The sequence below is a fragment of the Metschnikowia bicuspidata genome (genome assembly GCF_001664035.1).
Source record: "Metschnikowia bicuspidata var. bicuspidata NRRL YB-4993 chromosome Unknown METBIscaffold_7, whole genome shotgun sequence".
Taxonomy (NCBI): domain Eukaryota; kingdom Fungi; phylum Ascomycota; class Pichiomycetes; order Serinales; family Metschnikowiaceae; genus Metschnikowia; species Metschnikowia bicuspidata.
In genome coordinates this window covers 265,922-279,389 of record NW_017387737.1, presented here as the reverse complement: position 1 = coordinate 279,389, position 13,468 = coordinate 265,922, and the positions used below count along the sequence as shown (strand labels likewise).

Genomic DNA, 13,468 nt, shown 5'->3' with positions numbered 1-13,468 from the left:
TCTTTTGTAAACCTTGCGGTCCTTCTTTGTAGAAAATAAAAACATTTTGGTCAAAATCAAATATCCTTCTTTCAAAGAATATTTTCCACACACTAGTAAGACTCTCATCTTGAAGTTTTCCGAAAGTCGATGTAAGCATCCGTTTGTGCTCAGCGGTCGGCTCAGGACCCATAACCTGTTTGTATTTCTGCTTGAGTACAGGATATTCCAACTCAATGTCCTGTCCACAAGTGGTTCCCAACTGGTACAGTTGAGATATCGGATTCGACATGATGTACTAGCGTGTGGAAATAAACCTTTATTTAGGAAAAACTAAAACCACTTTTGTGTCAACTGACCTTCTAAAAAGATCTCTAGAGGGAATTCTCTTCCCTTCATATACTCGTCGTGCTATTTGGTTCCGGGTAAGTGGTGCGAACTTTAATGTCTCATTTGTCACATGATTAATTAGGGCTAAGCGTCTAGTTCTCACAGTGAGGACGCGCAGAGCCTTCGCAGTCTCGGTGAGAAAAACCCATCATCGGATCTAACTCCGGCACCCGACTCGAAAAATCGCCCGATCCCCCCTGGAATGACTCGCCTTGATTCTAAATGGGCCGATCACGGCGGACCCGCGCCGACGGCGCCAAAGCAGGACGCAAAGACAAAAACCTTGGGCGACGGCAGACTGATCGCCAAGCCCGCAGCGCAGAAATTACCTTCCAAATGGGCAGATGCCCCCGACCCCGAACCCGTCCACAGAGCCCCGCCCAACAATAACACACAGCTCCCGACGCCCCCCTCTTCTGCTGGGAACGGCGCCAAGGGAGCCTCCAGAGAACGGGGCCATCGCGGCGGCCGACGCAGATCGGAGGGGAAACCCGACCGTTCGTCCTCGGAGAACAGTGGCGAGAGCCGGGGATCGCGCGCAAACGGGCACTCCAAGGAGGTGCGGCAGGAGCGCAGAAAGTCCCTGTCGGACTCGGGGCGCTCATTGGCCAGCAGACTCGGGAGCTTGCAAGTCAGTGATGAGCGGAGCGGTGCTCGCGACGGGAAGCCCAGGAAAGACCACGCGGGCCGGGGCGCGTCCCACGGAAGGCACCCAAAGGCCCCCGCCCGCGGTTCTGGCGGAGAGAGCGACGACGAGGGGCCCGGGGGGAAAATGTCTGCGGCGGCGCTCTCGTTTGCTCTGCGTTTGGGAGTCCCCGAGAAGGAGCGCAAGGCAAGCGGCCAGACTCCGCAGCCAGGCCGAGACAAGCGCCCGGCGCCCAGCGCGCCGGGCCCGGGTGCGTCGAGGCGTGACCAGCCCGCTCCGGCGCCCGCGGGTTCCAGGTACCTTACACCCAAGCAAAAACGAGCGTTGGAGGAACACGAGAGACAGGCCAGGTTGGCCAAGGAACGAGAGCTCAAGGACGCCCAGTTGAAGGCTGAGGTCCAGAGCATCTTTGAGAAGATGGGTGACAAGACCACGAGCTGGGCCGACCTAGAGGACGAGTCGGACTAGACGACTGGTGGCCTCGACCCACGCTTCCCTCCTCTCACACGACACTTCTGATGACAATACACGAAAGACAAAAGACGCAAGAACACGGCCAGACGTCACCCGCAGCATCGCCTTCGGACTGCCAGCTGGGGACTTGGCCCGTAGAGCCAGCGGGCGTCCACGACGCCCCACGTGATTCAGCCTCGGCCAGAGTCACGTTTCACGTGAATTGTAATGCTACCAGCATGAGGAGCCGTCTGTCCTTCTTGGACCAATTCGGAACGGGGCTCGCTCTTGCAGACGTGTGCGCCAGATCTCGTATTAGAGATATTGGCTACCGAACCAGTAAAGCCCTGAGCCCGCATGGGCTTATTTTGCCGGGCCGTTTTTTTTTTTTTTACCCAAAACAATTGCCGTGGCCAAACTCTCGCCCGCCGCCATCTTATGCCTCCGCCTTTGCCCCTTCTCTAGTTTTTTGGCGTACGTAGAGTGCCCTGTAGACTTTCCCTATTGTTCTGCGCGCAGCCAGTGAGCCCTATTCAGTCCCAAATTAGCCCGGCTTCCACCACCATCACCTCTCACCCTCAACGCTATCACCTCTCACCTCCACCACTAGCACCTCTCGCCTCCACCCACTTTCCACAGCGCCTCGAAAAACACCTTGGCTCCTGTGAACGTCAGCTCCCGTCCCTGGTTTTCTGGTGGACCCAATCAAATGTCGTCGTCCCCCTCTCTGCGGATTCACTCCGGATTAGCACGGCTATTGAGCCCCAGACTTGCCCGCAAAGCCATCTCCAATCCGGCAAGATCCTTCAGTACACGGCCGTGCAAGGCCCCATACAATGACCGTCTTCGCCAGCGGGTCATCCAGGAAATACGAGCCAATCCGAGCATGTTGACTGCCGGAGGCAGAATGATCCAAGCAAACAGGACCAGCTGGTTCCGGAACCTGTTGATATTGGCGTCATCCCTCGGTGCGTGCGTGGGCCTATATCTAGCGGGCCAGATCTACCTAGTGCACGCACTGGAAAAGGCAGATGTAGTCTCCAGGCAGGTCTTCATTCCCTTGTGGATGGGGGTGAACTGGCCGTGGCAACGGCGCTTCGCTTTGCCCCAGTATCTCCGCTATTTCGACCCCGCTCATCCTGCTGCTCACGCCGACAGGCACGGGCTTGCAGAGATAGTCCAGCGAGACGACGTGGAGCACCAAGTCTTGGACTGTCTTTTTCGCCTGACCGTTGTCCGAGAGACCTTCAAGCTTCCCATAAGCGTGAGATCTACGCCCACCGATACTTTCGAGCTCTGGATCGAGCCACGACATTGCACCTTGCATGGGCCTCGTTTCAGAATAGGGAAAACGGACAATGCCGTCTCGGTCAGTTGCGACTGGCATATCAAGCTGGTCAAGTGGGCCTCCAATATAGATGAATTTGTCTCGGGCTTGACGTCCGAGCTCGGCACTCTTTCTACTGCAGAGGCACAAAGAAACACGCACGACAAGGGCAGCGGCCGTGTTCACCGGGCGAATACTGCGGAAGACGCCAGCTCCAGGCCGTTAGAGGCTCTGCTGCTGCGGGACCAGCTCTACAATTTCGTGTTCAAAGGCACCTTGAATGTAAGTGACCTCAGTGAGCTGCGCACTGGAGTTGTTGCGTTCACTGGTGTCATCGACAACACCCACATTGGACTCAGTGGTGGGGTCAAGATCGTAGCAATGACATTGGACGTCATTGAAGACGGCAAGCCCAGTATTCTTTACAAAATTAAATAAGAAAATACAGTTTAGGGTCTGAACAAAAGAAATGCGGCGCTCCACCATGACACTGGTAAGTTCCGCGTGATGGGGTATCGCAGGCAAGGTCGGGTGTGTTTCCATCTTGACTCTGGGATTCCTGCTCTGGTGGTCTCTCGGTAAGTCCGGGAAGCTGGAATACACTCCATGGAGTACTCTAGCAGAACATGTAAACATATCCCGAAAGACCAAAGCATGAAAAAGTTTCCGATGGCCGATTCAGTGGCTTGCCGGCTTTTCCCGCCATTGGCCCGTCCAGAGAATTCCCTAATCCTGGCATTGGCAATTATTCACGTAGAGCCAACCATCGCTGCTTCCTGCCCCGCGTTTCTCCTGCACCAGGCGCGACTCTTATCAAGCAAGGCCCTGCCCGGAACTTCCTGCGGAATTCCCAGATCTGAAGAAAACTTCAAAAAGACCTCCTCCTGCGTTCAGAGACTCGGTTCAAGTCCCGTTGAAATGCTCCAATCAGACTCTGAAAATGGCCAAGAAAGCGGTAAACGGACATTTGAGGACGACGGGCAGAACGCTTCATCCAAGAGACGGTCTAGCCTGGTGAATCACCAACGAGCACTTAAAGCCTGTGAAGCTTGTCGCAAGGGCAAAACAAAATGCTTCAAATCCTCCAGTGTTGCCGTCCGATGTGTTCGTTGCACCAGCTCAAAGCTTGAGTGTCTGTTGGAGTTGGAATATAAGCTATATAATCCGTCGGTCACCATCATCGATGGCATTCCCGAGCACTTGCTCGATGCACCGGTAGAGAATGCATCGTTCCCACCTCATTTCATTCCCAAGCCCGAGCAGATTTCGCTGGGTCGCAACTCGGATTTTCAGACAAACCAAAAACTCGACCGCATCTACAGAGGGGTGTCGGATATTTTGGCCATCATGACAGCCCTGCTGAAAAGCACCGGCGCGTTGCCTTTGGTGAACAACGACGTGAAGCTCTTGTTAGATGCGGCAAACTCAATGAAGAAAACTTCAGAGATTTCCACCCCCCTCGAATTGGTAGACTCGCTCCCTGCAAATCCAATAAATTTAATTCCCAGTGGAATTGCTCGCTTTGGATTCCCCAACGTGTCACTGTACCCAACCATGGATCAAGCTTCCCTAGAACAAGAGCGTGGTGATAGCAATGAACCACTTCAGAATGTTCAGTCCGACTCCGCGGACTTTCTTTCGTCCTCTCAATCTTTCAGGATATCTCCTCTCAGCGTGGTTTCGAACTCAATTGGACACATACCTCTGTCAATAGCAAATCTTCTAAACCTATCATCTCTCAGAGCTCAGAGTTTCAGTCCTTCCCGAAAAACTCAGTATGACATAATCACCTGCGGAATTCTTCCAGAAAATGAAGTTATTGCTTTGATGGATGATTTCAGAAGCAACTATGGACGATGGGTACTGTTCCCGATACTGATCTCCACAAAAATACTCGTCAATCAAATAAGACGAAAGTCCTCTTTACTTCTCAGCACATGCTGCTCGTTATCTTTGAGATATCTGCTAAACGGTGAACCAAGTCCCGGTGATATTGATTCCCATCGCAGAAAAAAAGACGCATACAGAGCAGTGATCAAGCACTTGGTGCAAGATTTGAACAAGTCACTACTAAAATACGCCGCTTACCAAAGTTCCAAGGAAATTGGAGAGGATGTCGAGTTTTTCCAGTCCATGGTGATTCTTTCGATTTACTCTCTATCTTTGTCTTCCATTGTATCTAATACGGTAGACCCCGAATCACTTTTGGATGAAGATTTGGAATTGCGTCATTTGAATCTAGATCCTTGGTACTTATCAGGTCTAGCACTCTCGACTTTCATATCGAAATCAACATTTGGCAAATTATTTGAAACGTCTGATGGATCTACAAAACTGTCTCCACAATACGTTGCCATGTATGATGAGCTCACCACCGAGTATAGCCAGATTTTGACTCTTCTTCGAATCTACAATCATTTGATCCTTGTTCATTTAGTAAGCTGTGTTCTCAGTGGACGAATGTGTCTAGTTGATGAAATAAGGCTCAATCAATGTACCTCGGCATTGAGCTTGCCCAGTGCTACAAACTTTGATGGAAGAATGGTGAGCGAGATTGGAGTTTTACTCATTACCTACAACTTCATCCAAATAAACTCAAACTTGGATTTGAGCAAAGGCACGAGTCAGCTTGAGACTAGCTTGGAAGCAGTGGAAGCCGACTTCCAAGCTTGGCACGAGCAGTGGGGATACCTTTTTGAACAGCCTGTCCTACAGTTCGGTGAGTTTTGTTTTAACTTTTGTGACTTGCAGATCGTATACAACTACGTTTACTATAAAGGACAAGCGAACTCTGGGGATGAAATTCTCACAAGATACAATGGCAAAGAATTCTGTGAATCGCAAAACTTAATGAGACTACTAAAGCATGCTGCTGATGCAGATCTATCCAAAATTCTTCTCCGATCCTTCACTTTGACGCATTTCGTAACTAAAGTGGATAATGATTCATATTTTGCATATCTATCTGATCAGATACACTTTTTCTTTTTCTATGGTGCGATATCCTTGGTCACAACTTTGAAAATCCTAAGCGATGAAAGCAAGCTCTCGCTTCTAAAATCATTACCAACAGAGCATCTGGGTAGTCATACAATGAAGTCTATCCTCAAAATTGTCAAGTTGTTGACCCAGAAGTTCGAAAAAGTGGCTCAAGATAACCCAAATGATATCATTACTCAATACAAGAATGGAATCCGTGATTGCGTGGAACGTCTATCTCCTGTTCCATGAAATGCAGCGATGCCAAGTTGTTTCCTTTCAGGTCAAGTGTCCTTTGAAATTTCCCTCCATGTAATCGATATGAACGAATGCTCTTTCGACCATGGGTAGCGTTTCTATTGCGTACTGAAGTGCCTCGGCAATATCATGGGCATCTTTGAAACCAACATCGAAGTTTTCGGTGTCGAAAACAACATCTATTTCAACAGTAAGTTTATCACCCGCATGGTACGCTTTCAAGGCAGTAATTTGCTTAATACATTCCGCGAATCGATAAGCAAGATACAAAATAACCTTATAGTCATCAGGATCGGCAACTGCCCCAGTCAATTTGTCAATGTGCTCGAAAGCAGTTTGGCCCCAGATTATCATGATGTACAATGATAGCAATAAAGCCCCAAGCGGGTCAAACCACCATACATCTAGTAAGTGCCCCGCCGCTGGTACTATCAAGGATATAGTATTGAACATGATGTCAGTGACAGCATCCTGGGCCAAAGCTTGCACAGAACTGGACTTACTCAAAGAACACCACCACCAGCACCAGATCTTGGCAATAATTGTGACAAGCATGATGGAAATTGCATCCCAGCCAATTTGTGCCGGTTGCTTATCTGTGGACTTATCGAGGAACAACTTTTTGAAGGATTCTAGACCGACCTGGAAGAATGATATGATGATTATCACAGAAAAAATCAAAATTCCAAGAGGTTCTAGCTTGGTTCTGCCGATAGGATACGCAAACTTTGTCCGCCAGCTTTTGGAGGTCGATAGTCTGTTCGCAACATAGATAATAAAAGTAGAAAGGAAATCGAGGATTGAGTCAACCAAAGACGCAACCACAGAGAGCGAGTTTGTAAGAAGGGAAATAACAAGTTTTCCAAGCATCAAGAAGAAGTTGATGACGAAATTCACCATTATGGCCAAAACAACCTGTGACGACGACTTCTCCTCGTCAAACCCCAAGAACTGTCCTCCATCGCGAATATTCCCAGGATACTCATTGATACGTGATTTCGAGTTGCTCTTCTGCATTTCCGTTCCCTCTCGGCCTTCCTCCTCAAGCACACCCAACTCGTCATCGTGTCCATGTGGATTTGTGTAAGTGGTCAACATGTTCAAGTGCATTTTCCCATAATCTAAGAAGTGGTCAATCTCGCTAAAGCGCCGAATGAGCTCATTCTGGTCATGGTAGAAACTACGCACCCTCTTGTTCTTTACAAGGGACAAGTCACTCACGAAGAAGTCTTTCCAATCTGCCAAAATATCGTAGTGGCCGATTAATTTCTCGGGTCTGAAAATACTCAATATACTGGCCCGAGTGAAAGGTTCGTCCAGGTCCCGAAAAGGCTCAAAGTCTTGAGCCTGACTCTCTGGATTTAAATTAATACTAGAGTTTGATACATCAAAGCTGGAGTACGGATTCAGCACACTGAACTGCGAGCCAAGAAGCCGTTGCAAAAGTGGCGTTTGTTGGTTTTGAGACGCAGATGTGCCTTGGTGGTAATTTCGGTGTAAATCAGAAACAGAACAAGACGAACGGCGGACACGTGCGGGCAGCGCCTGGCGGTGTGATCTGATAAACTCTTGCTGTTTCCCGGGAAATCCCACGCCTTCCTGTCTTGAAGCAAGAGGCAACGTGTCAGCCCTTTGATAGCCCTTGAGGCTTTGATTGTCCACCGACAGTCTTGTGGGAGATCTGGAGTGCGCCATTGATGGAATGGAAACTAGACTTAAGTGAGGCAGGTGATAGATATGGTCTTACAATCTGTGTAACAGTGGCTGCAAGAGTCACGGAAGATGACGATTGAGAGTCCTAAATGAAGAATTCCGCAATCAAATACTTTATTAGTAGTAATTATAAGTACAAGTGATACTATCAAGAGAAGGCCAGCCCATTGAGATTGACCAGTACCAGTGACGTACGCAGTGATGTGAACATAGAGGTTACGGTGTTCTGCATGTGGTGAGGTTACTGGTCACCAAATCTGGTCACTCCCCACCTGCATCACTGAAAGAGGATCGCTCCTTCTTCAGAATTCCATGAAAAATGACTCAAGTTTGAGAAAAAAAGTTGCTGACAGTATTTGTTTTGTTCTCAATAAAGCTACTCTATATTTTTGTGTTGGCTGTATACGCGAATGGTAGCGAGCACATCCAGTCATATCTGAATTCGTCAATCCTTTAATAATGATTTGGGTTCACAGTGCTTACTTAGAGAGTACCTACCAAAATCCAGGTAATTAACTCGAAACTTCCCAGAGTTTCCCAATCGTTGTGCCCAAAAAACAAATAGGATCATGACTCCCATATATAATTGGAGTTTGACAAGGCACCCTAATAACCAATCAAGTGGGATATATTGCGCCTTGCCTTTTTGAAAGCACTCACGGTAGATTTCAGAGTTCAAGCTACACCTTGCCTTTCAAACGCACACTCTGACAATTGCCGATTTTGACTGGGAAAGACCAATTTAGCTCCTCCCCAAATGATCGTCCAGTTCCAAGTAGTCAACGGCCAGAACACATGTACAGTGCGGGGCCCCAAGCTGCATGCACGTTATACCCTCATGTGCCTATCATGGTGGGTTACCCGACCGACGCGCGATGTTCCACTACTTGAGGAAGAAAAAATCACCCGGTCCATCACTCTCTTCTTTTCACTGCAAGCATCAGTTCTACCTAATATTCTCAATCGTGTTTTGCATGCTCGGGTTTCACAGGAAAAGGATTTTGAAAGCCCTTCGTTTCTGATCCAGTGGACAGCAAAAGCCTTTTTCGCTGTAACGGATCCTTGGTCTACACGGTATGTCTACCGCCTAGAATTTGGAAACGTAGCTCATATGATGATTGTTTTCACAAACATATTGTCAGGCGATTCCTGAGCCTAGTACAAACATGCATCACCATCTGATTTTATGCGGCGTTACCAATACATCGTTTTTTGCGAACGATTCACTAACAATATCTTAGATGCCCCGATGAGACTCTTTTTTTCTAGTACATTTGCCTTTGGGAGTTTTTGATTTCGGGCGAAATCACTGGCTGCCAATGGCGAAGATACTGCTGTGACGTTACTATGATGAAAAAACTTATATTCAGTTCTGCTTCTGAACCAAAAAATTCTGAAGATAACCCATTACCAAAAGCTTACTTTTCTGACGTCACCTCTCACAGCAGTATATTCGCCATCTCTTATTTCTCTTTTCCTCTGCTCGTTTATACTCTTTGTTCGGTTTTACTCTTTGCTCGCTTCTACTCTTTGCTCTACTTCTTCGGGATTTCCAGTATTATTGTTTACATTGGTCGTTTGCATCTATTTACCGAGCGAGAAGATGACGATCTTGCCGTCAATGCCGGAGGTGGAGATTTTGCCCCCGTCGTACCATCTCAAGCTGCTGATGGTGTTCTGATGTGTCGTGCTCAACGCCCTGCCCGAGCCTTGCAGGTGAGGCTTGTTGACTCTTCCCTTGAGATCCATCTCCTTGAACATGTTGAGCGCCTGGTGGCTGGAGATCTCGGCGTCGTCATCCGTGGATGGCGATACGTCATGGATCAAGTCTTTCTGCTTCTCCACGACAAACACCTCCTTCCAGCCAGACTCGTCGCCCTGGAACACAATCAAGTTGCAGTTGTGGCCTCCCACAATGATGGAGTCGCCTAAGAAGAGCATGGACTTGAAGGGCAAGTAGCTTGTTTTCACCGTGACAAACGACGAAGGGGGGAGGCCCTCGCCCTGAGGATATACCACGGAGATGGTGCCATCGTGGCTCACGTAGGCCAAGGAGTCGCCAACACCATCCCCATTGAAAGCCACGTCATGGATCCACGACCCGGTGGCGTTCGTGTAGTCGCCCACCAACGTCTGGAAGGGCAATTTCGACCCCCACACTGATGGCTCGGGCTTAGAGTCAACGCCCTTGATGTAGGCCGAAAACACCCTCACGTGGCCGTCCGTGGATCCAGACGCCAAAAGCACGTTGTTGGGGTGCCACGACAAGCTGGTGATGGTCGACTTCAACGGCTTCTTCAAGTGCTTGGAAACCCACCAGTCATTCTCTTCCTCGTAGTAGCAAACAGCAATCACACGGTCGGCGGAGCCCACGGCAAACTTGTCTCCATTGGGAGACCACTTGCAAACAGTGGCGGCCCTGTTGATTCTCAAAAGCACCAAAGTGGGCTTGTACTCGCCGGTCGAATCGGTCTGTTCCCAGACCAACGCGTTCCGATCCTGGGAACAAGTCAAGATTTTCGAGCCGTCGGGCGAAATGTCTACCGAGGTCACGGTTTTGTCGTGGCCTTTCAAAGTAGCGACAAGCTGTGGTTTGTTGGGCGAGTTTGGCGCCGTTTGGTACAACTCCACCGTGTTGTCTTTGGTCACAGCCAAGAGAGAGAAATCCGGCGAGAAACAATGGTCCTTGATGGGCTTGTGGCCCAATTGGTAGACAAGTGGTGGCGACATGCTTGCTGAGGTGGGTTTGTAGATGTTTGGTTTGAGCGTCACGACACAGGAGTTCACTCTACTGTGGGGCTTATCGAACAATACTAAGGATCACCTATGGAGCTGGGCGAGCGAACAGCCGAAACTGGACAGAGGCGTGGCCGCGGCGCCGCGCGCACCCGTGCACCACCGCAATCCGGGGCCCGTCAGGCCTGGGTGGATTGCAGGGTATCACGTCCATGCTGGCCCACGAATTCGCTGGAGCGCCCGTTCTATTTATTGCGAGCATCCCCTTTGGCTGCGCTAGACCATTGTCTCGGTTGCAAGAAAGAAAATGTCCTTAGGAAAAGACGCCCCTAGATAAAGACGCCCTAAAAAAAGGCTCAATAGGCAAGTAGATTCGCTTGTAGATCAGAGATATTGCGCGTCCTCGTCATCTAGTCCATCCGAGTAGATCCCGTGCCGCTGCTTCTCGGCGAGGAAGTGCTTGATTTTGCCCCATGCCTTGCGAACTTTCTCGTTTTTGATCCCTGAAATCTTGCCGTCCGCCTTGTTCACGGCGTAGCCAAGCAAGTTGGCTGTGCCCTTGTCAAACAAGGCCCTCAACCACATGAAAACCACCACTATTACCATTTGGTAGCCGGACGTGGACCTGAAGAGCAACGTGCGGATGAGCAAGTACACCACTAGCGCCAACTGGTCATAGGAAATAAGCAACGCCAAGAAGTCCGAATGCTTGAGCACCACGTCGATTTTCTTGTGTGCCGACAACTGCAAGAGAGAAATCATGAATGTGGGAATGATTTTGAAGACGGACTTGAATGTGAAGCACCAGATCACTGACATGGCAAGGAACTGGAAGTTCTGCTGGGCGAACAACGTGGAGAACGGCGGCAAGTAGCGCCAGCCGTACTTCTTGGACACCGTGGCGGCAAACGCCATGACAGAACCAATGAGCGACAATCTGTAACTGATTGAGTTGATATAGAAGACATTGGGCAACCAGAGAACCTGCCAGGTGAAAGTCACAACACCAAACACGATCGAGAGCACGTGGCCCGCAAGCCATATCAGGTACTTTAGGTTGGAGGGACCCGAGTGCTTCTTCACCAACGTCCGCTTCCTGTACTTGGGCTCCACGGTTTCGTTGGTGGCTATTTTATTATTATGGTTGGGATCCGAGCCGTTTAGTTGCTCGGGCCCTGTGCCATGGGATGCTGTTTGCACACCACTGGACGACATTGCTGTTTTCAAGAGTGTATTGGCGAGCCGGAATTGTTAATCTGGCCTTTCCAGGGGTGAAGAAACAGAGGGCTTGTTCCTAATACTACACCGCGTTGGGGCAAAAGAGCATGGACTATACGGGCTTCGAGAAATGCCGAATGGAAGCGGCTGGTGCACCCGTGCATCTGGCTCAGGAACGCACTGCGAGGCCCTTCAGTGCATGACTTGACAGACAGCCCCAACTCCAGCAATACAACTCCAGGTAGACGAGGCCAATCGAATCATTTCACATCATAGGAATCGGCTACGGTGGGCGGCCCGCTGTGACTTTTTGCCAAAAAAAAATAAATAAAACAAACAAAGAACACTTTTTTTAAACAGAATGGTAAAATTCCATATCGTTAAAGTAATGCAAGAAATGCGCGTCTTGTCTGAGCAATTGTTTCCTTCTCAACTCATATTCTAAGCTTTGCTCTTCAACTTCGAAATTGCTTTGAGTTGCTTCTCCAAAAACTTCCGTATTTGCTATCGGAAACAAAGCAACTGGATTTTTCAATGGTCTGGAAATGCTTTGCGCCCGACGCCGGGTCTCTTGACGTGCCCAAAACATGACCCAAAGAAAGCCCGATACAGACTGCGGCTCGGTCCTCATGCTCGTCACATTTTTGGCATCTCTGGAGTTCTGCGGCAAGCTTTTACTGTCGTCTAAATTGATATCCCAGTCTTCCCGTCACGGCTCCTGCATACACGACCCCGCCGCGGGCTCCCAAAACATACTCCAAAGCATATCTGGCCAGGTACGCCGGTCTCTGTAGTTCCACTACCTTCCCTCCAAAGTGCCCGACATGTCGCGTGACATTTTGCTGACTGATTTTGCGCTACACACCAACTTGACACCTCTAGAGCGCGAGGTGCTTACGCAGTACCAGACGCTAGCATCCAAACTAAGGACACTCGCAGAGGAGATCAGGAAAATACATCAAAGTTCAGACAGACATCTGGCCTCTGTCTTCCAGGGGCAGGCCTACAGCCTCCTACAAAACATGCGAGGCTTGGAACGCAAAATGGGACTAGTTTATACGCAATTCCGCACTGCGGTCTACGCGTTGCAGATCCAGAATGAGGAGACAAGTTTGCAAACGGAGGACGGTCGAAAGAAGAGTAACGTAGCGGAGCAATTTCCTGACACCGACGAAGATGTCGGGAATCACGTGCGCCAGCTCGTGAGCGAGGATGAGGGGACGACCGTGGTCTTCGACGAGCGTTGACAGGGCTCTAAAAGCCGGCTGGAAAACAGAACAATTCGGTAAAGACGATATGTATTGAAGGCGCAAGGAAACGTAATTTTTGGTTGCCGCTTTGAAACGCCGGTGACGGTGTCCCGCTTTTTTACCCCCGCACAATTCTGTAATGAAGCTCAGAAATCCTGGTGGTGGCCAGCTTAGTCTGATCCGAGACCCGAATACCGCTGTATTCCGGGTCGGGGCCCACACGCAGGTACGATGTACAAATCGGGATGGACATCCGCCAGCAGCCATACTCTTTTTCTAGAACCACCTGTCAAAATGCTTGGCTACCCCAGAAAAGCATGAGATCAGACCATGTCGAACCCGGGGTTCATTTCCTGGTCACCTGACCACCAGTCCAGTGCAGGAAACCCCACGTATGGAACCCGAGACCTGCGTGAAACTTCCCCTTGGGAGAGCAGTATTTGAGTTACAGAGTGCTATTTTAGTATTTCGAGGCATTCGATCGCAAAGCAAGAAAAAAAACCGGACAATCACCCGGCC

General features: G+C 49.5%; 7 protein-coding genes across 7 annotated transcripts; 4 read left to right on the top strand and 3 right to left on the bottom strand.

Annotated features, from left to right (window-relative positions):
• Positions 1–571: 571 nt before the first annotated feature.
• Positions 572–1,483, top strand: METBIDRAFT_13532 (uncharacterized protein; the record flags this gene model as incomplete). The annotated part of the gene is made up of 1 exon (XM_018854385.1): positions 572–1,483. The coding sequence occupies one exon, from the start codon at positions 572–574 to the stop codon at positions 1,481–1,483; it is 912 nt and encodes a 303-aa protein (XP_018709762.1).
• Positions 1,484–2,375: 892 nt separating this feature from the next.
• On the top strand, positions 2,376–3,233 carry METBIDRAFT_46931 (uncharacterized protein; the record flags this gene model as incomplete). Its single annotated transcript, XM_018858102.1, has 1 exon — positions 2,376–3,233. One exon carries the CDS (start codon positions 2,376–2,378, stop codon positions 3,231–3,233), a length of 858 nt encoding a protein of 285 aa, XP_018709761.1.
• A 480-nt stretch (positions 3,234–3,713) lies between these two features.
• ZCF19 (Zcf19p) lies at positions 3,714–6,026 on the top strand (the record flags this gene model as incomplete). The annotated part of the gene is made up of 3 exons (XM_018858078.1): positions 3,714–4,010; positions 4,089–4,262; positions 4,413–6,026. 3 exons carry the CDS (start codon positions 3,714–3,716, stop codon positions 6,024–6,026), a joined length of 2,085 nt encoding a protein of 694 aa, XP_018709760.1.
• Positions 6,027–6,053: 27 nt separating this feature from the next.
• METBIDRAFT_74370 (uncharacterized protein) lies at positions 6,054–8,087 on the bottom strand (the record flags this gene model as incomplete). Its single annotated transcript, XM_018858423.1, has 2 exons — positions 7,090–8,087; positions 6,054–7,038 (listed from the first exon to the last, which is right to left on the bottom strand). Exons 1-2 carry the CDS (start codon positions 7,725–7,727, stop codon positions 6,054–6,056), a joined length of 1,623 nt encoding a protein of 540 aa, XP_018709759.1. The 5' UTR covers positions 7,728–8,087.
• A 1,242-nt stretch (positions 8,088–9,329) lies between these two features.
• Positions 9,330–10,475, bottom strand: ARC40 (Arc40p; the record flags this gene model as incomplete). The annotated part of the gene is made up of 1 exon (XM_018854384.1): positions 9,330–10,475. The coding sequence occupies one exon, from the start codon at positions 10,473–10,475 to the stop codon at positions 9,330–9,332; it is 1,146 nt and encodes a 381-aa protein (XP_018709758.1).
• A 390-nt stretch (positions 10,476–10,865) lies between these two features.
• On the bottom strand, positions 10,866–11,696 carry METBIDRAFT_79758 (uncharacterized protein; the record flags this gene model as incomplete). The annotated part of the gene is made up of 1 exon (XM_018859122.1): positions 10,866–11,696. The coding sequence occupies one exon, from the start codon at positions 11,694–11,696 to the stop codon at positions 10,866–10,868; it is 831 nt and encodes a 276-aa protein (XP_018709757.1).
• Positions 11,697–12,523: 827 nt separating this feature from the next.
• Positions 12,524–12,805, top strand: DAD3 (Dad3p; the record flags this gene model as incomplete). Its single annotated transcript, XM_018855259.1, has 1 exon — positions 12,524–12,805. A coding segment is annotated over one exon (282 nt), but the record flags the coding sequence as incomplete, so codon positions are not given.
• Positions 12,806–13,468: the final 663 nt, after the last annotated feature.